This window comes from Chanodichthys erythropterus, chromosome 5 (assembly GCF_024489055.1).
Source record: "Chanodichthys erythropterus isolate Z2021 chromosome 5, ASM2448905v1, whole genome shotgun sequence".
NCBI lineage: Eukaryota > Metazoa > Chordata > Actinopteri > Cypriniformes > Xenocyprididae > Chanodichthys > Chanodichthys erythropterus.
The window spans coordinates 22,993,866-23,016,435 of NC_090225.1; the positions used below are offsets into that span (position 1 = coordinate 22,993,866).

Genomic DNA, 22,570 nt, shown 5'->3' on the forward strand with positions numbered 1-22,570 from the left:
CAGTTTTTATATCATTTTTTTAATGATATATATAATATGATTGTTTCTTCTCCAATTCGTAGTTGAAATTTGAACATTTAAATGGCTGTAATAACTTGACAGATTTATAGCCTGTTAAGATGTTAAACAGCATCAAAACATTTGTTTGAATATTGTTATGAAAAATTCTGCCAATTTTATATTAAAAAAAAATAAAAAGCATATTGCGATTATTGGATGGTAGGCTTGCTACAAATAATGTTTTTGTTAAGTTTTATTTATGCATCAACTGAAAACAGCCTAGATGGTACATCAAAAAAAGGAAAATGATTTACTTACAGTAGCATGATTGTATATTTTTTATAGTTCACACACTAAAAACACTGTTGCTAAATGATGGTATTACAAAGACTTCAATACTGGTGAATATCCCGTTTTGTCGTAATTGGTGTAAATTCAATTAATTATGTTTCAGGAAGACCTTTCCAGCAGTACCAGTCTGGTTGGTTAGGCATGTGTAGACAAGCCCCAAAAAAATCCTTTCAGGATTCAGTGCTGAGTGGGCGCAGAGCGGGTATGTTTTCACAACAGTACAATACATTATCCTCAAACCAGTTTGGGGAAATGCTGGTACATGGATGAAAAAAGAATAAGACCAAACAAATACATGCATAAAACATGCACATATACCAGGCTTTACCTTTCCAGTGACCATTTCTATGAGAACACAACCAAGGCTCCAGATATCAGCAGCACGACCATGACCTTCACCCTTTGCTCTTGTGATAACCTCAGGAGCCATGTATGCTAGAAATGACAAAGAAAAACTGTTTTTTGTGGTAATCATCACAATGCGACAGATGCCAGTGTTATTTTAGTATTATTTATTTACTATTATATTTTTATTCATATTTAAAATTGGCTTTTTATATATTTGGGGGGGAAATTAGTTTGACATTTTTGTTGTGCTTTAGTCACTTTTAAGCTTATTTTATTTCTTATTTTATTGTAGTTTAAGTAACTGTAATTCAACAAACTTTTATTTCATACCAACATTTCTAATTTTTGTTTACTTTTTCCCATTTAATATTTATACTATGCATATTTTGTTTTAGCTTCATTTTATCTAATGAAAACCAATTTAAATAGATTTAGTTAAAACTGATGCTAGATTGACAGAGTTTGCATTTAAGCTATACAGTATTTAACACTTAAAAGTCCTTTTGTATTCAAAATTTCCTATTATATTTCAACTATTCAACTATTTCTACCATTTCTTGAACTTTAATTCTATTGATACTACTGGTGATAATGAAAATAAAAGCTTATAAAGCAAAATATTACTAAATACTATAAACATATAACTAATACTAAAATAATTTTGCAGATGGCAGTTTACCAAATGACCCTTTATCATGAGATATGATTTATCATAAAACCTTTGGAAACAACTTAAAACTTTTTTATACTTCATTAAAACTAGCAAAATCAGTGGACAAAGGTCTAGACCACCAGCATACTTAACAGAGTTTTACAACAAAAAGTCTTTTGAGATCTACAGTAAAGATTGTTTTGGTAAGCCAGGTGTGGCTTCAGGACACATCACTATACCATTCATAAAGTTTGCCATGCCCTCTGGAGTTTAAACCTGGGAACTACAACTTTGAGCCTCTCACCTGCTGTTCCCAGTGTGCTGTTCACCTCTCCAGGCATCGTCTGAGCATTGTTCTTCAGCTTCACGGAGCAGCCGAAGTCCCCTAGCTTTATTAAACCAGATGATGTAAGGAAGATATTGGCTCCTGGACAGTAAAAGAAAGACAAAAATTATTGATGCAATGAAATAAAATTCGTAACTGACACCAGAATGATATCTATCATCTTTCATGAATAAATGAGCAACTGATCTTGAAGCAATAAATGAAGACCTTTAATGTCACGGTGGACAATTCCGTGTTCATGGAGCACGTTGATTGCCGTTGTGATCTGCTTGCTGTAGAGGCGGATGACGTGTTCCTGCAGACCCAGTCTAGACACTTCCTCCAGGGTCCCCTCGTCACAGTACTCCATAAAGATATACATCTCCTCCTGCAGGAAAAAACAAGAGGAACAATGATGCATAAACAAAACTGTTAAGCAGAAATTGGCATAACACAAACACACAAAACTTTTTACCCTGTGCAGCTCAACGCCAAAGTATCGGACAAGGTTGGGATGTTTGATTCCTTCAAAGATCTTCAGCTCATCGGCCGTTTCCTTTATGGTTTTGTGGTCATTGGGCTGAAAGCGAATCTGGAAGCAAATTGAATTACAATTTACAAAGTGCTTATACCATAGTGTGTGTACACAAACATAACACACACTGATAAGCCAAAACTGTGGCTGCGTCCGAAAACCTAGGTAGCTGTCTTGCTGCCTCGCTATCTTATAAGAGAATGACTTGTACGGCAGCGTTTGTGCATGAAGGTACCTCACAAAATTGATTTCGGACAGACTTCTGAGGCAGTGTAACAGTATAATGATCTACAGCAATATAGCGCGAGCTTTGGTTTGAACTAAACAAATATTTAATTACTGCAGTATTAATTTTCTCGATAGAAATTATATCAAAATTGAAATATGTTGATCAAAATTGTACATTTATACACAAACTGAGCAGCAAACACAACTTTCGGACGCCATCTTTATTTTTCTAGCTCAACTGTCACAGAATGGAAAGCACAGGATTGTGGGATATCAAAGGCAGCTAAGGATCCATCTATGCTTCCTTCAAAAATCGATCTGAGGAAGGTATCTCATGAGAGAGGAAGTGAAGCTAACATTGGATTCGGTGCCTTGATGCCTTACTACCTTGAAATGTGTCCTCGGAAGGCAGCATTTTCCAGTTTTCGGACGCAGACATTATGACCATACGACCAGTCACAGGTGAAGCGAATATCATACTACCTACTCTCTGTCTTATGCAAAACCCATGAAATGTCAATTCAGGGATGGGGACATACCTCCTTCATGGCCATCAGTTCACCAGTGTCCACATTGATGCAAGTGTAAACCTTTCCATACTGCCCTTCACCTATAACCAATGAGAAAAAGTGTTAAGAAAATGCAACAGGCATGGCCTCTGCTGTGTAATGTATGCATACTGATGGCCACTCACCTATCTTGTTGCCTCTCTGCCATTTGAAGGTGACCTTGCGCAGGCCCACATGCATGACATTATCGTAGGACTTGGGGGTGTTGCACACCTGTCCTATGATGTTTCGCTGTCTCATGAGCATATAGTGTTTGTCGTCGAAAGTGCGTATGGAGCGCCGGACGGCCTCCATAGGGCTTTGACGTGCAGCTGTGTCTGTAGAAAATTCAGAGCAGTGGTTGATATACTGAATATGTACATTATATTTGCAATAATTAAAAATAATACAATAAATAATTCTGTTACAGCGAAAATAAGTAAAAAAAAAAAGGTTTAAGTATATTTTCATGTATTAAAATATTCAGTTAAAATATAATCTACTGTTTAAAAGAGGCCGTTAAAATCTTTTAATGTTTTTAAAGATGTCTCTCACATTCTCAAAAGGCTGTTTTTAACAGTAATATTATGAAATATTACTAAAATTTAAATATATTAATAGAATTAAATTTATTCCTGCAATGAAAAGCTGAATTTTCAGCAGTCTTCAGTGTCACATGATCCTGCAGAAATCTTTCTAATATGTTGATTTGGACATCTACGGAAGAGGATTAGGGCCAAGTAATAATAAAAAAATAAAACCATCTCGAGATTAAAGTTGTTAAATTACGAGAAAAAAGTTGAGATAAAATGTTGAGAATAAAGTCATTAAATTACGAGAAAAAAGTTGTTAAATTTCGATAAAAAAAGTCGAGATAAAATGTTGAGAATAAAGTCATTAAATTATGAGAACAAATTCGTAATTTAACAACTTTTTCTCATAATTTAATGACTTTATTCTCAACATTTTATCTCAACTTTTTTTCTCGAAATTTAACGTCATTTTTCTTGTAATTTAATGAATTTGTTCTCGTAATTTAACGAATTTGTTCTCGTAATTTAATGACTATTCGCAACATTTTATCTGGATTTTTCTCTCGAAATGTAACATTTTTCTCGTAATTTAATGAATTTGTTCTCATAATTTAACGAATTTTCTTCTCGTAATTTAATTACTTCTCAACATTTTATCTCGACTTTTTTCTTGAAATTTTACGACATTTTTCTCATAATTTAACGAATTTGTTCTCGTTATTTAATGACTTATTCTCAACATTTTATCTCGACATTTTCCCCTAATTTAATGAATTTGTTCTCGTAATTTAACAACTTTTTTCTTGTAATTTAATGACTTTATTCTCAACATTTTATCTGTACTTTTTTCTCGAAATTTAACGAGTTTATTCTCAACATTTTATCTCGACCTTTTCCTCGAAATTTAACGACATTTTTCTCGTAATTTAATGAGTTTATTTTCAACATTTTATTTTGACTTTTTTCTTGAAATTTAACAACTTTAATCTAGAGATGGTTTTATTTTTTTATTATTGCTTGGCCCTAATCCTCTTCCATAGACCTCAAGTAACATTTCTTATTAACAATGTTGAAAACAGTTGTGCTACTTAATATTTTTGTGGAAACCATAATACATTTTTTTAAGGATTCTTTGATGAACAGAATGTCAAAAGAATTTACAAAAATTATATTCAAAATAAAATCACTTTTGATCAAATCGATGCATCATGGCTGAATAAAAATACAAATTTCTTTAAAAAAAACAACAATTATTTAAAAACCTTACTGACCCCAAACTTTTGAACGGTAGTGTATGAAGGTAAAAATTTCTATTTATCACTATGTCTTCTTGTATTGGTGTATTTAAATTACAACAATTAAATATAATTTATTTAAATATCATTCTTGTTTAGTGTTGAAAACATTTTACAGGAGTATTTTTGTTTTTACATGAAACATTATAAATAATCAACGACTATTTGACAGAATTATGGCTCCTCTAGTTAACTGAAATTATGGTTCCACTCAGCACTACTTTCACCTATTATCTTACATGACAAACTCATCATCATCATTTCTTTTTTGACATGTTCTACCTTTTGACTGGCTGATGAAGTTGCGGAGCTCCCAGCTGCGGCGGGCCGTACTGCTGGGGTCTCCTTTAGGATACGAGGGCTCTAGAAATACAAGAGAAAACTTACAGAATTAGTTTATTAAGCATGATACTTTTAACACATTCAAGTAATGCATCTATACCTTCTCTGTCCTCTGTCGGGCTGGAGTGGCGACTGAGGGATTTAAAATGCAGCTCCGCCGCCACAGATGAGAGACGGTCGTTCTCATGTACATTGGAGCCCCTATGTGGCAGAAAAGAGTCAAATTACATATAGTCACTACCTTAATTCAGATAAGAAATCGGTTGAGACACCATTGCATGCAAAAATGAAAATAAAATGAAATATGTTAGATATGATGAGCATGCTTAAGTCTTACAGCAACACAACAGCAGATGAGAAAGCCAGCTCTACTAAAGCGCAACAGTGTTAGAGTCACAAAAAGCAGCATTAACCTCTTTCAATTGATATTCAACAACCTCTGCCTCTGATTTTATCATGAAAGTTCATAAGTTATCCATCAACCACTTGTCAAGCTATTAAAGACCATTCACATAAAGAACGATAACTATAACGATAAACACAGTTCTAAAAATCATTCTAAATATAAAACAATAGAAGAGTCCACACCACAACTAAAACGATAACAGCACAGAGAAACAATATCACTGGAATCCCTTTCAGAACGATTTCTTCCAGCTGATGACATTGACAGCCAATCAGAAACCATCTTGCTTTAAAGATCGAGCATTTTAAGCAACAAGACAACAAAACTGCAGCATGCGCTTAGAATAAACAGAACGATATTGTCTGCTGGTGTGGATGCTGATATAGTTAGTGTTATATTTATAGCTATCGTTCTCTGCGTGAACATGCCTTTAATGTTGTTTGACAGCTTGACAGTTAAGCTAATGAACTATACTGTTTATTGTGATTATTATCTTAAAGAAATTATTGTTGTGTTTTATAATACTGCCGCTGCTGGCATTTATTACAAGAAATAAGCCACTCATGCATTACAGTTATTTTGCCATAGTTAAGAGAAAGTTGTGCCAAACAACATTGCTTAACTGTGGTAGAATCACTAGCTGCGTTTACATGGACTCTAATAATCCATTTGTAATAAGTTTAGTAGCACAATATGATTAAAAAAAAGTCACATATAACCACGTCAATTGGAAAAAAGTGACCAAATTGGATTTAAAATTCATTCAGATTGTAAAGGGAGGTTTAAACCTTTTCTAATCCGTTCAATATGACATGTGAACACTTAAAAACCGAACTTCATGTGCTTACCGTCACCTGATTAGGACCCAAAATATATATATATTAAGTCTGCTTTTTAAAACAAAGAAAAGGAAGATGGTTATAGTATGTGACAACAGCAGAAAACGGATGAATCTAAAATATGAATCTGATTTGAAGCTTGTGACAAAAACGCACATCAACATCACTTTATTTAGCGTTTATGTAAACACTGTGTTCGGATTGATCAATCTGAAGGATTTAGTTATGATTGAAACAAAAGATGTCCATGTAAACGTAGCTACTGTAATACATAGCCTCAATTATTGCTTTTATAATGAGAAGGATGTGTTGGGTGGCACATTGATGTATTTTATAGACTTTGTCCAACTTCCAAAATCCAGAGTCCTGAACTAGGATCAGACATTTTTATTTTTTTTAATTTCTAATGAACAATCACAAGTAAAGGTGAGTTGATCCTTAAACAGAACTCTGAGATTTCAGGGTCAACGATGACCCTGATGACAGCGGGACAGGTTGTTAATGCCAATGATGCATGCTAATGCATGTCTCAACAGAGGCTATCAATACGGACGTGCTGGACACTGTGAAAGTTGCAAAGGTCATAGTTTACCAAACATTAGTCATTAAAGCAAATCATCTGCGAAGGGCTCATACAGCAATGTGAAACGCAGACAATTACTGCGGGTTGATTATTCATCCAAACTGGCTGGCAAGGAGTTTGAGATGGAGCACTACATCACTTTCATGTACTGAACTTAAATGTGTTAAACTTAAAGGGGTCATATCATACTTTAGGATTCTTTTACATTTTTATCATACATTTTAAGGATGTTTCTTGCGTAATAATTCAGTCTTTAATAATAATTCTTACCATTCTGTGACTCTCAAGTGAATTAAACCGGTCATTTATTGCCATGCATTTTGCTCCAATTCCATGTGAATTGAAAATACAGTGCATTTTTGCGCATAAACTGCGTTTGTTTTGTCTAATATAATTTGTGCTGCAATAATACAACACCTGCTTTACATTGTGACATGATCACAAACAATTCTGTACTAAAGTAAACTTTATTTCTAACACTGGGATCCTTCAGAAGCATATGCAGAACAGTAGGTACCTATTATAATTTTTATTAATTAATTTTTAGATTATTTTTTGTTTTCAGTTTAATTTTAAAGTTTTAGTAACTTTTGTCATTTGTGTTTTTTGTCATTTTTAATCTATATATTTTTTGTTACTTTTTATTTCACTTTTAGTTTGTTATTTAGTTAAACTAAATTAAAATTAGAAAATGCTTATATTTATTTTTACATTTTATTTCAAGTAACACTTTTTTTATTGTTTTAGTTAACTATATTAACCCTGCTTCAGGTGTAGCGAACATTCCCACATTCACAGAGCAAACATTAATCTTAATTTTAGTTCCTCTAGTTTTTAGAAATTATCTATGATATATCTTTCTCATTACCACACTGTAATTGTTCTGATTACCCAATAGGCACTATTGACATGTAAATGTAACTAGTAATTTTAATATACTGGGTTTCTAACATAAGAAATCCAAAAACAATTTCTATTTTGCCCGTTTGGTTAAACAAATATTTTTCAATATTGAGTTGTTGTAAGAGTTGTGACCGTACATTTTCACAGTACATCTGTGTCAATCAAAGAAATTTGATTATAGATAATATGACCCCTTTATCATCACAACATCCAGTGTAAAAACAGCATTACTCAGAAGGTGCATGCTTTTCTCATGGATTTGGGTAAGAAAACAGGACATTTTATCTGTTCCAAAATTTTCTGGTACCCGACGTCTTCTTGGTGTAAAACATTCATAACATTCGCCAATTCACTTATGAACCCAAAACCCACGAGAGATGCTGTTCTGACAAGCATGCAATGCTGAAGATGCTGAAAATGTTGCAGAGCTCCATTTGGGGTTGAGAATGGGTGGTCCTGACTACCTGATGTCATTGGGCACGCCGCCGGAAGATTTGGTGGCGTGGCCGTGTTCCCCTGGGGGTAATGGAGGGGCGGGGCGGGGACCTGGGGGACACAACTGGGTACGCAGATCACACGGGAGACTCCGAGAGCTGTGGTGGAAAAACAGACTGATGGCCTCAGCATTCTGCTTTGGATAGTGTGTGTGCATGTGTGAAAGTGTTTATTATTAAATAAGGCAGAGCTTTACTCATGTTCTAATGTCAGCATACAGACAAAACACACAACACGACGCACACCCATATGAAGCTCTATGTTGCAGCACAGATTGTGGTTAAAGCATCACAAACTACAGCATTAATAGAAGCGTGACTCAATTAATTAAACCCTCCTCCATTTATAAACAAAACAAAAACAAGGGCATGCAAAGGAAGTACATATTCACAAGAATTATAATGTGTTATTTGTTGCACTAGATGTGCTACTGGTGAAGACCCAGAACATAACCTACCTGAAACCCTCGGCATGAGATGAAGGGATGAAGAGGTATGGGTTTGGAGGATCACTATGGCAACGGGGGACTTTGACAGGACGAGGGCTGTTTCGTGGGCCTGATGGAAGAGTTACATCAGATGTCATAAGCAATTACTTTTTTTTTGTTATACAAGAAAAACGCAAGATTTTTCTACAAGAACGCAGTATTTGAATATGTCTGTTAAAGCGCAAGAAGAGAAACGAAGCTGCGAGAAACTAATTGAGTTTGGTGATGATGCAACACTGGCCCGTCATCATTACATACACTGGCAGCATAAACTTACAAACACTGTATAAATTACAAACACTGCAGGGCAAGAGAAGAGAACACTTACCAAAGTACATACTGCTGACTGGACTGTGCGGTTTGCCGATAACATGTCCAATACATTCATTCATCAGAGCTTGCAGACTCTATAAGACATAATATTAATGATTCTAGACTCAACTGCAAAACAGAAACTAAACTCAATATCCAAAACAGATATTAAAACAGCAGGACATGGATATCTCACCAGAAAGTCATCTTCTGGCAAGGCTGATATAAACGCAGCCTCAATCGCTTGAAGAAAATCAAAGCCCTGTGTCGCCCACCTAGAGATTAAAAATAAAATATAACTTCAAATAACATTTGTGTGCATGCTATAAAGAACAAGGTGGAAATATAATTTATTGAGAAAGCAGTTGGAAATGTTTACTTTGAACATTAGCATCTCTGTGGGATGAAACACTGGCTCTTCTCCAAAATCTAGTGAGCTTTCTACGGATGCAGCATTTTAGGACAACATAAACACGCTTCCAAAGCAAAGGCTGTTCCAAAAGGTAGGCAGCATGATAATGCAGGCTTCTAAGATAACCATTTTAGCCAAACTCTGAGGAAACATTGCATGTATCCTTTACAGAAAATGCAATCCCATAATGCATTGCAACAAACTCAAAAATTTATTTTAAGACGGAGAAGCGAAGTATTAAAAATACATCAGTTTTACTCAGTATTTGTATGCTATTTGTTTCTAGGCTTATCAGAACTAACTCAAGTGCGATCGATTCTGAGGTAGAGTTCAATGATAGACGCCTCAAATTGAAGCTAATTATGTAGGAAGTAGACTGCATGACACTCTACTTGTTTTTGTAGCAGACCCTACTCACCGTGGACGAGTGCCTCTTCCACTTTCACACTTTGTGAGGACAAAGTTCATCCACTTGCGGGCAAAAGCAATGTAGCGCTCCCCTATTCGTCGTCTGAACTCTCCAGACATCAGCCGAACAACCTCTTTATGGTACTGCAGGATAGCCAAAAAAAAAAAATTTGTATTGAACTGGACTTTTGGAAAACCTGGAAAAACCTTTAAATGTTAGCTTGTTTCATACTTGACACAGTAGCTTTGAGTTTTTTCTACCCCTGAGTCTGACCTTCCTTCTGTTGTTGAGCTCACATGGTTAATTAATGTAAACACTGATATAAAAACAGCACTTAAGGGAATTAAGGCTAACTAGCTAATTACTAATTAGACTTTTATTAGATTCAAGGAAGCAAGAAACCCATCTTGACGTTTAACCATTAGACGACTACACCACCTCATTACTAGCTCTTTTTAAAAAGGAGGGGAAAAAACAATTTGATGATCCTGGGGCTGTATAAATATATTTGTAAGCTATTTAAAGTTGGCATAAATGGAAATTGCAATCGTCTTTTCTTTCCTATTGTGATGTAAATCTGAGTGAAACGGTGAGAAAATGTATGGTGGGACTTGATTTGTCTATCAGGAATAGACAATTTAGGTGTTTGCAAACAGCAAGGACATGTTTTGTGGGCGGAGCCTACCTGGTGGCAGAAAATGACAAGTCTGCAGTAGCATTCTATGGAATTGAAGTTATCTCCTTTTTCCTCACAATTCCAAGTTTATATCTCACAATTCTGAGAATAAAAGTCAGAATTGTGTGATTTAAACTCAACATTCAGACTTTTTTCCTCATTGCTAGTTTATATGCTGCAATTCTGGCATTTTTTTCCCCTCAGAATTATGATATAAAATCGCAACTATGAGAAAAAAGTCAGAATTATGAGATTAAAATGTTATAGGTTTAAATTAGGGCTGTTAATCGATTAAAATTTTTTATCTAATTAATTATTTTCTCTGTGATTAATTAATCTAAATTAATCGCATACATAATTTTTGCTGTGAAAGTATTAAATATTTCAATTCAAATGAATCAATTCAGGGTTTTTCCTGGGTCAAAAATGGTCTTCGGTGGTGACAGACATGGTCATCCACACAAACAGTAACAAGTGCCCTACCCACGTGATCTGTGAGCCTGATACTGACAATAAAGTACCTGTCACTCTCACTGTAATTCTTTCTTGCCATCTTTGAAAAAAAAAAAAAGAAAGAAAAAAAAAGTGATTTTATAGCTTTGTAAGAGAAGATGCTTTTTTGCTAAACCTGAAAAGTATTAAAAAGTAGCATTTAGAAGTTATATTAACTAATAATATAATTTTCTACCATAAACTGAATGCACCTAGCTAACAACAACTTGCTTTGTTCTGGTTTCACCTCACTCCAGTCTAAACTAACTGATTTTATAGGTAGGTCTAATTTACTACACATTTAAATAACCTGAAAATATTGTGGATTATTAAGGCTAATTTTACTAATCACTCTTGCTAAATTTCAGAATTGTTAGAGTAAATGATTCATTATAGACCATGTGGACAGATCAGTTGCTGTCATGATTCATTAAAATGAATCCGTTCAAATGAGTCATTAGGTCGCGAATCGGACATTAACGGACGTTGACGCATTGCGTGCGAATCGCGACTGTTATTAGGACATCGCAAAAGATTTGTCAACACAGAAAACACTTCACCACTGGATAGGATTTTCTTTTGTTTACTGAAAGTGTGGTTTATGTCAGCTGCACGTGCAGGACGCCTGTCAGAGAAGATGAGGTGACGTTCTTTTGAGCATCACACCCAGCGGTTATTCAGGAAAAACATTCTCCGAATGCGCCTCGTGAAACATGGATTCGGTCTTACGAACTTTTAGCATTGTGTCAGTTGATTTAGATTATTATGTGTGAGGTAGAGAGAGTGCAAAGATGGTGCTTACTTTGAGAGAGCTTGCGCGCACGAGAACGACTCCAGGTTCAAAGGTCAATACGGAATGGATTAATCTCTGTTATTTTTTTAACGTGTTATTTTTTCTCAGATTAATTAATCGAAGTTAACGCGTTATTTTGACAGCCCTAGTTTAAATGTAACCTATGTAAAATGTTATAGGTTTCAATTTTTTATGCTATAACTGTAGGGCTAATACATTATGCCCCCATATGAACTGCATATGTGAATATTATGTATTATTTACATCCAATTCATGCTTTAATAGTAAACTAATCATCACAGGTTTCATCAGTCCAGTCTGTCTGTTTTTAATGGCTTGCAACCATAAACGTCTGTTTCGCTTTAAAGGTCTTTAATGATGGTTTCTGTAAAAATGGAGACTCTTTGGAAAAATTTTTCATTTCGATTTTGACATCCAAAGGCACAAAAAGACATTTTCTCTAATACTATGAATCTCTGCCCTTTTCCTCCACTCGTTACCAGTTTTTCTGCCACCACAATTCACACGTAACTGCAGTGAGTAACTGACGTCTGCTCTCAAATGTTCTATTGGTTGGATTGTTGTCGCCAGTGCACACATCATCAGAGAATAAATTCATTGTGAGGGGGAAATGTTTTTGATTAAAGATTACGTAGGGCAAATTGTCAATTTTGATTTCATGGTGACTTTAATGTGCTGTGGAGCATTCATATAAAAATATACACAGAAATCCATTGGACTCGGACCTCAAAAGCAAAGTTGTAGCCCTGAATCATGGCCTCTCTGTAATACTGCTGCAGTGTGGCCTTCTCTGTCTCCTCCACCTCAGCCTCAAACTCCGACATGAACATGTATTCCACACGGTCGATTGCAGTGTTGATCTTGATGCACAGCTGGAGAGCTTCATTCTGAAAGGACAGAAAATGTTCTTTAAAAGAGCAGCTCAAACCAAATTTGCTTTGCAAACATCCGGTGTGCTGATGCATAGTTATTGGTTTTCAGATCATCACATAAAAACGTAACTTGTGTCTATGGAGCAAAACCAAGATTCGTTGCGCTCCTTAAACCCGGGATTTCCATGTGTATTCGTATTGTGTGAGAAGATTCAAGTGCATACTCCATTTGTTAACTACATCAGCATTAAGTGACACAGACTGAAACTCCTGCTTGATGTAATATGAAAGTGGGTCTCCAAAAACTCCAACGATAGTCAGAAAACCAATACACATCAGCTGATATATCAGAAAACACAAACTGGGACCACAAAACATTTGTTTTTCTGGGGTCGGGCTGCATCACCTTGAGTTGTTCCAGGGCACAGACGATAAGCGGCTGGCTGGATGTCTGCTCTCGGCTGAGGGTAAGAATTTCTTCCATTGATAGCTGGAAAGCTTTGCGTTGTGTCACCAGGTGGGCCGACTGCATCACAACCAGCAAGAGATTGTCCACCTAGGAATCATATATGACATATTAGAGGCGGAACTCAATGGGTAACTGAGAAGATATAGATATATATATATATATATATATATATATAATTTTTTTTATATATATATATATATATATATATATATTTAATAGTACTGTACATATTAAATGAGTCATACCTTCATGGCCCGTAAAGTGTCCACAGTCTCCATCTGAGGCACCAGTTTGAGCACAGTGCCATCCCACTCAGCCCAAGTGCCATCGGCGGTCGAGTCCCCAACTCCATGCTTGCTCATGAGCAGGTAGGCCTCAAATTCTGGGATCTCATCTGGCTCTTTTGAGCAGTCCTTTCCAGCTGCTGCATTTAACAGCTGCAAGATGACCAGCCGCTGGTCCATCAGATCACAAGGGACAAACACCTGGAGCTCTTCCAGTCCTGGGATTTGGACCTAAGATAAGAGACATACAAAGTTATTTAGCATCTGTCAATAGCAGCCTATCATTAAAATAGAGAAACATGTTATTACTTTGACGTAATTCTTGGCCTTCAGAGCTTGGAGGAGAGAGGGTACTCCACTGGTTAGGCTGAATTCTGCAGCAATCTCAAGATCCTGTATGGGAGTAAAGCAGAATGTTAAAACTGGCCATCACAGTGACATACCAAAGTGTAAATAATAATAATAATACATTTTATTCATAATGCGCTTTTCTTAAACCCAAAGCACTGAAAGACAGGTGAAAGTGGGTCTACTGGTGAACTCACCTTGCGCAGCATCTTGGCAAAGCCCAGTGCTTTAGATGCTCTTTCCCTGGCTTCATGGAAGAGCTCTTTGAGTGAGCGACTTGTCTCAATCACCGAACGCCTGCAGGGAAAGAAAAAAACAGGGATAAATGCAAAAAAAATTATAAAAATGTATTATGTAAAAAAAAAAAAAAAAAAATATATATATATATATATATATATATATATATATGGCATTACAATTTAAAGTATATAACAATAGGAAACACTTATTTTAAATTATAATTTATTTCTTTATGGCAAAATTTTCAGCAGGCTTTATTCTAGTCTGTATATTATTCTAGTCACACGACTGAAAATGTTGGGGGGGAATGTTGATAAATTTCTCATTATAAATGAGTGTTGAAGAATATTCAAGTTCAAAAGAGCAGCATTTGCTTGAAATAGAAAACTTTTGTAACTTTATAAATGTCTTTACTGTTGCTGATCAAATTAACGTGTCCTTGCTGAACAAAATTATTTTCTTTAGAAAAAAATTCTTACTGAACCCAAACCTTTGAACTTTATATGAACTATTTACAAAAACATGTGGGGGACCTACTTTTTTGCAAAAGTAACTGTACATATTAAAACCTACATTTGAAAGGTGAAGTGTTTGACACTAGTGGTACCAACAGAATTGATAAAAATTCTATCTATTGCTTCTTCCTATAACCCAACCCATATTCAACAGATTTCAGATGAGAAACATTTTTTTCTGGAATGGATACATCACATTTGATAAAACAGCACTGAGCACATACTCCAAAGTCTAGTTCTTTGTTTTTAGTGCAGATTACTTGATTAAGTGTTCTCTCATACACACCTGATTTCATCTGAGGCAGTGCTATCATCTGCACACTCCCAGAACTCATTGCCACTCTTCTGAAGTCCTGCATCCAGAAAGTCTCCAGTGGATTTCAGCAGCATACCAGCAATATCACTGAAAAACAAAAAACATACAGTGATGCTTTTTGCGCACTTTACTTTTGATTTGGCTGTTAATTTGCATCTAAATTCCAACACAAGGATTAATAATTTTTCATTTTTTATAAAATCAATATCATAGAAATGCTATTCTTTAAACACATTCAGTGAGGAATGTAATTGAAACAGCTAATGCACAGAGAGAAAAGACTAACCAAAAGAGTTTCCCAGACTGGGCTTCTCCACCCCGGATGTATGGAGTGATGACTTTGGAGAAGTTCCACTCCTCCTCCAGCAGGTTCTTCAGGCTGTGGGAGGCTTGAGGCAGTTGCTGCAACATCTGGATCCAGCTGCGCATATAGTCAAAGTACACCTGCATGCACAGACACACAGAAAACATTTTTTTGTCTGTGTACTTTTTTCAAGCTCATCCCAGATCCCTATTGTTCATGATGAAGATGTTGCTGGATTTTTCTGAACAACACTTTTAGGTAACACTTTATTTCAATAGTCCACTTTAGACATTCTACTAACTATAAGTAACTTTGTACCTACATGTCATCTAACAGACTATCTGCTTGATATCCGCTAAAACTTGATGTTGGTCCGATATTCTCAGATTGGTCTCAAGCCTCATTCATATGTGGAAATAAGATTGTGTATTCCTCTCAATGCGAGTAATAGTCATTGAAAACGCAACAGTGGACACCAGCTGCAATCACATGACTGTTTTCAAAGGCACAATGGAGGACGAAGGCTTAAACCAATCTTTTGCTGACCTTTAAAAATGATGCAGAAAGCAAAAGCTTGTATTATTTTGTCTGCGTTCATTGCAAATTGCACAGTTTTCACTTCCTTTTCAGCTTTTCTGGGTCAGTACACCTACCTTGGGTTGTTTCGCCAAGTGTAGCCTGTAGTGTAAATGCAGATAGCGGATATGGATCGCTTTTAAAAGGAGATGTAAAGCTGGTCATTAAAAAAATATTTTTTATAACTCCCAATGTGCACATGGAAAATCGAGCACGCACATTTCAGTGCCTTTTTTTGTGCGTACGCAACGTTTATACATCAGGCCCCTGCAGTGTAAATGTGGTCTTACTGTATGTGGCGAGTACAGGCAATGTTTATCATTAAATGCATCATATCAAACTCACGCCATCATAAAGAATCTAGGTCATATTTCACTTGAACTCTGGTGCATTTCATATGGAATTTAACATAGCAAGATTCACTTTCTCTATGAATCACTGGCACTTTGTCATGAATGTAAAAGCAAAAAAAAAGTTGATGAATAAGATTACAACACTAGTCAGTCCAAAACCCACCTCTAGCATTTTATGGAGATCCTCCTCAAACTCGTCGATGTTGGCGTTAGTCTGTAGACCCTGGGGATCAGTGACGACGCCTCGCAGCATGAACTGGTAGTACTGCTTCATCAGGAGCCCTCCTTTAAGAACTTCTTTACACTCACGCACCAACTACAATACACACAAACGCACAGCACTCAGTCATTGTTGTAGCCTCTAGGAGTCATTTCATGGGATTTAAGTTAGTCATGCCGAATGTGTGAATAGCTTTTAAGAGTTTCTGAGTGAAAAAACACAATGCCCCCAAGAAGCATCACGGATCAAAACAGCTGTAAGTCATAATTATCAATAAATTCAAATCTACAACAAAAAACACTATCAGTTAGTTTCACAGCTAAGCAATCAAAAAAGTAATGCAATTTTATTGATAGACTCGTATGTTGACTTTGCCAGCTGTATTAGCTGATAACCATATCTACTAGGACAGTAGTGGTAGTTCACCGTGTATCAGTTCCAAAATCAATAGCCTTGTCAATGAATAATAAATAAAAAAGAAATGGCGCGGCATTTAATAGACAGAGCCGTAGTTCACTTATAAGCCATGCAATATCGCGTTCATTATCACAGATGAATCGCCTTCGATAATGAAAGCGATATTGCGTAGCATATCAGTGAACTACGGCTCTGTCTATTAAACGAAAGATTGAAAGCAGGTGATGGCGATTTAGCGGTAATCAGGGAACCGGCTTTACTGATGAAATGCGCGTGACAATCGCATGCGATATATCGCCCAGCCCTAATAATATATAAATATATATATATAATATATATATATATATAATATATATATATATATATAATATAAATATATATATATATATAATATATATATATATATATATATATATATATATATATATATATATATATATATATATATATATATATATATATATATATATATATATATATATATATATATATATATATATATATATATATATATATATATATATATATATATATATATATATATATATATATATATATATATATATATATATATATATATATATATATATATATATATATATATATATAGATTTATTTTTTTTTTTTTATTTTTTTTTTTTTTTCTTAGAGGTCTTCACGAGTCTACTTGGATTCGAAAGGTACGATCAGAGACCTGAGCGGGTTGGAATCCAAAACTTTCGACGAGTGCCTAAGACATGGGTCAGGTTTGGTGTTAGTGGCCTCGGGTCTCAGGTAATTTAAAATAAATGTGTTTTTTCCGAATGGACCCAAGAAGACCTGAATAATAAACTTTAATCATCTTATTGTCAGGTAAATAACATTACGCCAAAAGTTATGATGTAATGAGGTTTGACATTTTGACATTTCAGCACTTCAGAGCGTATTTGCGAGTTTGTGTTAAGTATATTTTTGAGAAATGCATGTAGAAAAGGAACAAAAGCTTGTAACCTTGCACACTGAAATCCATCTTATAGCAATGAGATCCATGCAGGGCCTTTCTTTTTTGTGTGCAGAAACCCTTCGCCGGAGATGAGGTAAAACAGCGCTGCAGACAACACTAGCAAATCCATGATTTATTAGGCTATCGGTTTAATTTTTATCAACTTATCAAATTTATCTTTCCAATCCAATGGTCACAACTGACCATTGGATTGCTGAAAGCTGAACTAAGAATTAACTTGTAACCATCAGGCAGGAAATAATAATAAATAAGTAAATAAATGAAAGTAATGGCAAATCAATCAAATTTTTTATTTTTTCTGACTGACTGAGGGGGCTGTGCACACATCAATGCAGTTTACATTCGAGTCTAAATAAAAGCCATTGGGTTGGATTTGGGTCCAATTTTAAAAATTAAAATTGGGTTTTTCTTTTAAAAATGTATTTAGGCAAGTTCGGGTTCGGGTAAGAACATATTCGGGTCGGGTACAGATTTTAGGACCTGAGAAGACCTCATATATATATATAGTATATATTAAAATATAAATGAACTTTTGAATGGCAGTATATGTACAATATGTGTGCAAGTAATGACCTGCTTGATGCTAAGCAGGGACGGTTCCCCTGCAGGCCTTTGCTCAAGGCGCAGTTTTAGGCACTCGTGAATAACATTTAGCAGCACACGGCAAAGCACCAAGAAAGCCGGCCGGAATGAGGGCAGATCCATGTCCATTAGCTCCTCCCACGATACTTGTCCTGACTCTGCCTCCTCTTCCACCTGACCAGACACGTGACGAGATAGCTCTGGAAGGTAGTCACAGTGCTGCAAAGAATAACCCGGGACCACTGACAGCTAACAGGAACAGAGGAGAATATGGACATGGAAATTCAGTTATCAACATAAAACAGAATACCATGAAATATTGCAGCAATACTGATAAGAAAAAAATGAAAAAGACAGAACACTGACATCCAACCCATAAAAGGAAGAGTTCATGCAAATAAACATTATGTAATTATGTACTCACTCTCATGTTGTTCCAAACCCATATGATATTCTTTTCTCAATGTGAGTGAAACAAAGTTTTAAGTTTTGTGAACCAGTGATCCAGTTCACAAAACTGGTTAGAATTATACATTCACAAATCTGCATAAAGCAGAAACGGCATAAAGATAATCATGGGGTGGGCAATAATCACCAAAATTTTAATACCACAATCACTTCATAATCTTCCTTATATGAAATAAAAATACATTAACTCTTATTAAAGCTACAAAAGACATTTGACAAGAGAAGCGAGCGATTTTATCTGTCTTTTGTTGTTTGATTAATATTCAGGACACAGTCAGCAGCAGGTGTATTAGGCTGCTGTCACTTTAAGACCTAATGCACGGACCTAATATACTGACACACATCTGATTTTATCCTAAATGTTTACGTTTACTTAAGACATAAACAGCGTTTACATTAATACTCGCCAAGACAGTCAAGTGCAATAAACTGCAAAAAAAGAACTCAGTTCAGTAGACGCTGTGCTTTATGTCTGTCAGAACAGCATGCAAGTACCAATTTGAGTTCCATTTGCTTCTTATAGTGCTTGAAAGGTTTAAAATTGCTTAAAGGTTTAAAATGGCAAGGCTTAAATGGCACAGCACCTCAACATCACATGAGCGTAACCCAGATAGAGATGATAATCCAAAATCTCTACCGGTCGTCAAATCTGTACTGGTTTATCATGTCTACTGGTAAATCGCCCACCCCTACAGTGAAGAATGACCTTTTGACCTTTATGGAACATCAAGCTCCCATTTATAGCTATAGCATGAAAGGGCAACCAGTACAGATCCTCTCTGTACTCCACAGAAGCAAAAAAGTCATATAGGTCTGGAACAAAATGAAGGTGAGGTAAGGATGAAAGTATTCTCATTTTGGGTTGAACTAATCCTTTAAAACAACTTCTCTCATTCCTTCCAAACTGCCATGAAGCCAAAAGAAATGTTTTCGTATTTTCTGTTATTCCACACATTTAGAACCAAACTAACATCCTGACAGCACCACAGTTGCTCTCTCACCTCTTGAGCCGGCATGTGACTCAACAGAGCAGTTCTGGACCTCTGCAGTGAGCGGTCCATCAGCTTGTGCAGTCTGAGGATCAGTTTACGCAGTCCCATCTGTTTAAGTGCCTTATCCACAAACGGCCTGTATATGGCGGTGGGACAGTAGCAGGTCTCGTTGTCCCGTGGGAGAAACTCCTCCTCTGACATGAGGCGTGAAAACTTTGGTGTGAGGCAAGGCGACTGCTCCCCATCACTGGTCGCCTCGCTCAAGGTCCTTTCTTCCCCGTCGTTGTCGGCGGTGAAGGTAGCGGTAGACTCAGTGTCATCCTCGTCATCCTCATTGCCACGGGAACAGCGAGGCGAAGGGATCTCGAAGATGGGCCAGCCGATGCGGGAAAGGTCCCTGAGGCCCAGCACGGTGCCCATTACACGCAGCTTCTGGTTCAGGTCCTGAGTGATATTGAGCCACAAGCAGAGCGCCTGCACCCTGCCCTGGAAATCCCGAGCTGCGTACTTTTCGTAGTCCTTCTGCAAGGTTTGCAGTGATGGGTAAAGAGCCTCCACTGACTCCAACAGAGACATGACCCGCTTGACCTGATCGAAAGCTACCCGCTGCCTTTGCAGGTGCTCCCGGCACTCCAGTGCTGAAGAAAGTGGAGCAGCGGCGTCAATCTCTCCCCAGGACGTGGAACAGGTGGTAAAGCTAAACGGATCGTTCCTGCAGTTGGTTTCACCGGGAGAGGAGTTGCTCTCCTCGACCGAGGCGTCGCTCTCAAGCCCGGCTAGGCTGCTATAATCCACTTTGAAGTGCAGAACCTCATTGATAATGTCTGGTATGGCTTGGCGGGCAGTGTATAGGTACAAGTCCTGCTCCATGACGCTACGGCGGGCATGCCAGGCCTGCAACTCCAACCAGATGACCTCATTGTTCTGGCCCATGAAGGCAGTGTTCTCCAGGCCTCGCTGCTCCTTCTCCTTCTTCTTGGATGACATGGAGGTGAGTTTAAGCAGCAGCCGCAGAGTCTCAAAGAACTTGAGGCGGTCCGCCGGACAGTCTGTGCGTGAGGTCTGCCGGTGGGTGCGCACAGGCAGCATGCCCAGGCTCAGGTAGGGCTTGCGGGGATCCATGTTTCTGGAACCGATGGTACTGGACTTGGACACCGAATCCAGCATGAAGGAGCCCTCGAACTTGCTGTCCCGCTCGTTGGAGCGCTGATTGAAGCGCTGCTTCTTTTCCTGCTTGTAGCTGTGTTCTTCAGGAGGTTCGGCTGATCTGGCTCCTTCACGTTCTCGTTGAGACAACGGGCTGGAGGAAGACGGCTTCTCTGTTGATGAAAGAGATGAAAGTTGAAGACAGATGACCAAACCCATTTATTACAATAAATCTTTAAACTGTCATACATTTCTATATCTACTTAATATACTCTGCACTGTATTTCTTGTATTATTAACAAGCAATATAATAGAATATTAAAATTATGTGTCATTTTATTATTATTTTTTTTTTTACTTTTTTCATTCCCCTAAGTTATATACTGATATCTCTGTGAATAGTGCCAACATCTGACTATTGTTAACTATTTTCATTATCGATTATCAAAAAATTCTCTTAGTTGTTGCAGCCCTGGATGTTATTCTTCAATAAAATCTTCAACAATAATCATTGTTTTGCCCCTTATGAATTAACACAGAGCTGGAGGTGCTGCACTTTTCTCTATTTAAATGTCAAATGCATAAATTTTCACTCAAGCGCTTGAATGTTACTTCAGAATGATGGCTGTGCACCACTGATGGGGCCCTAACACCATATGTTTCAGAAACTTGCAACATTAAGGGCTCTCACCTTTGCCCTTTGACCCCTGGCTGTTTCTCTGGTGTTTGTTGGACATGCGTTTCATCTGCCGAGGAGTGCGGGGAGGGGAGGTGCTGTAGAGATTCTCCTCTTCCTGGCTGGGCTCGTCCCAAGACTCATCCACCTCAGTATTCTGCTGGGGCACATCTTTGGACGAGTCCTTGAGCCTGAACAGAATTCAGAACAATCCAAAATATGATGAATATGGCGATGAACAGCTTTGGTAAACTCCACATTTCTGACATCAAAATGGAAGAATATAAGAAATCCACAGCAAAGTCAAGAAGCAAGTTATATTGTGTCTACATAGCTATGGAAATCTTGCCCCCTCATGTGTGAAAAAATTTAAATTAGAGTAGAAAGAACTAGTCAAATATATTACTGTGCCAATATGTACTGTGTTGGTGTCATAACACCAACATTTAACATTTCATATTGCTGAGGCTTAAATACAGATTTGGATATAAAATAGCAGCTCTCATGTTCAACAAGACATGCAAAACTTTAACTGCAAATGTACAAAGTCTTCTGTCTCCAAATTAAAGTTTTAATTTTAAAAGTTAAGATTAAGTTTTTAATTAAAAACAAAAAAAACAAAAAAAAAACCCACTGAGGGTGACCACTTGAGACATAAGTTTAGAAGAAATGTATTCAAAAACTAAAAGTGAACTAATAAAAGTCTTTTAAGAGCATTACAAAAAGCATCAGAAGAGGACATTCATCCCATAGACAATGAAACGAACAAAAAAGGACTGCATTTGCTAGTGGGAGGGAGCAAAC

General features: G+C 36.7%; 1 protein-coding gene across 7 annotated transcripts in view; it reads right to left on the bottom strand.

Moving 5' to 3' along the window:
- map3k4 (mitogen-activated protein kinase kinase kinase 4) overlaps nt 1–22,570 on the bottom strand; it is a 36,066-nt gene that overhangs the window by 1,576 nt on the left and 11,920 nt on the right. For 6 of the 7 annotated variants that reach the window (XM_067386608.1, XM_067386612.1, XM_067386611.1 and 3 more), the window contains 24 exons: nt 21,782–21,957; nt 19,954–21,263; nt 18,476–18,733; nt 16,426–16,578; nt 15,316–15,473; nt 15,000–15,116; nt 14,156–14,255; nt 13,920–14,003; nt 13,572–13,841; nt 13,264–13,413; nt 12,711–12,872; nt 10,013–10,146; nt 9,379–9,457; nt 9,199–9,277; nt 8,841–8,940; nt 8,353–8,481; nt 5,258–5,358; nt 5,098–5,178; nt 3,134–3,325; nt 2,979–3,049; nt 2,152–2,268; nt 1,905–2,064; nt 1,656–1,778; nt 680–786 (listed from right to left, as the gene is read on the bottom strand). In XM_067386608.1, the coding sequence (XP_067242709.1) occupies nt 680–786; nt 1,656–1,778; nt 1,905–2,064; nt 2,152–2,268; nt 2,979–3,049; nt 3,134–3,325; nt 5,098–5,178; nt 5,258–5,358; nt 8,353–8,481; nt 8,841–8,940; nt 9,199–9,277; nt 9,379–9,457; nt 10,013–10,146; nt 12,711–12,872; nt 13,264–13,413; nt 13,572–13,841; nt 13,920–14,003; nt 14,156–14,255; nt 15,000–15,116; nt 15,316–15,473; nt 16,426–16,578; nt 18,476–18,733; nt 19,954–21,263; nt 21,782–21,957 (4,411 nt within the window). The remainder of the gene's footprint in view (nt 1–679; nt 787–1,655; nt 1,779–1,904; nt 2,065–2,151; nt 2,269–2,978; nt 3,050–3,133; nt 3,326–5,097; nt 5,179–5,257; nt 5,359–8,352; nt 8,482–8,840; nt 8,941–9,198; nt 9,278–9,378; nt 9,458–10,012; nt 10,147–12,710; nt 12,873–13,263; nt 13,414–13,571; nt 13,842–13,919; nt 14,004–14,155; nt 14,256–14,999; nt 15,117–15,315; nt 15,474–16,425; nt 16,579–18,475; nt 18,734–19,953; nt 21,264–21,781; nt 21,958–22,570) is intronic. The other variant, XM_067386609.1, reaches the window with a different exon arrangement.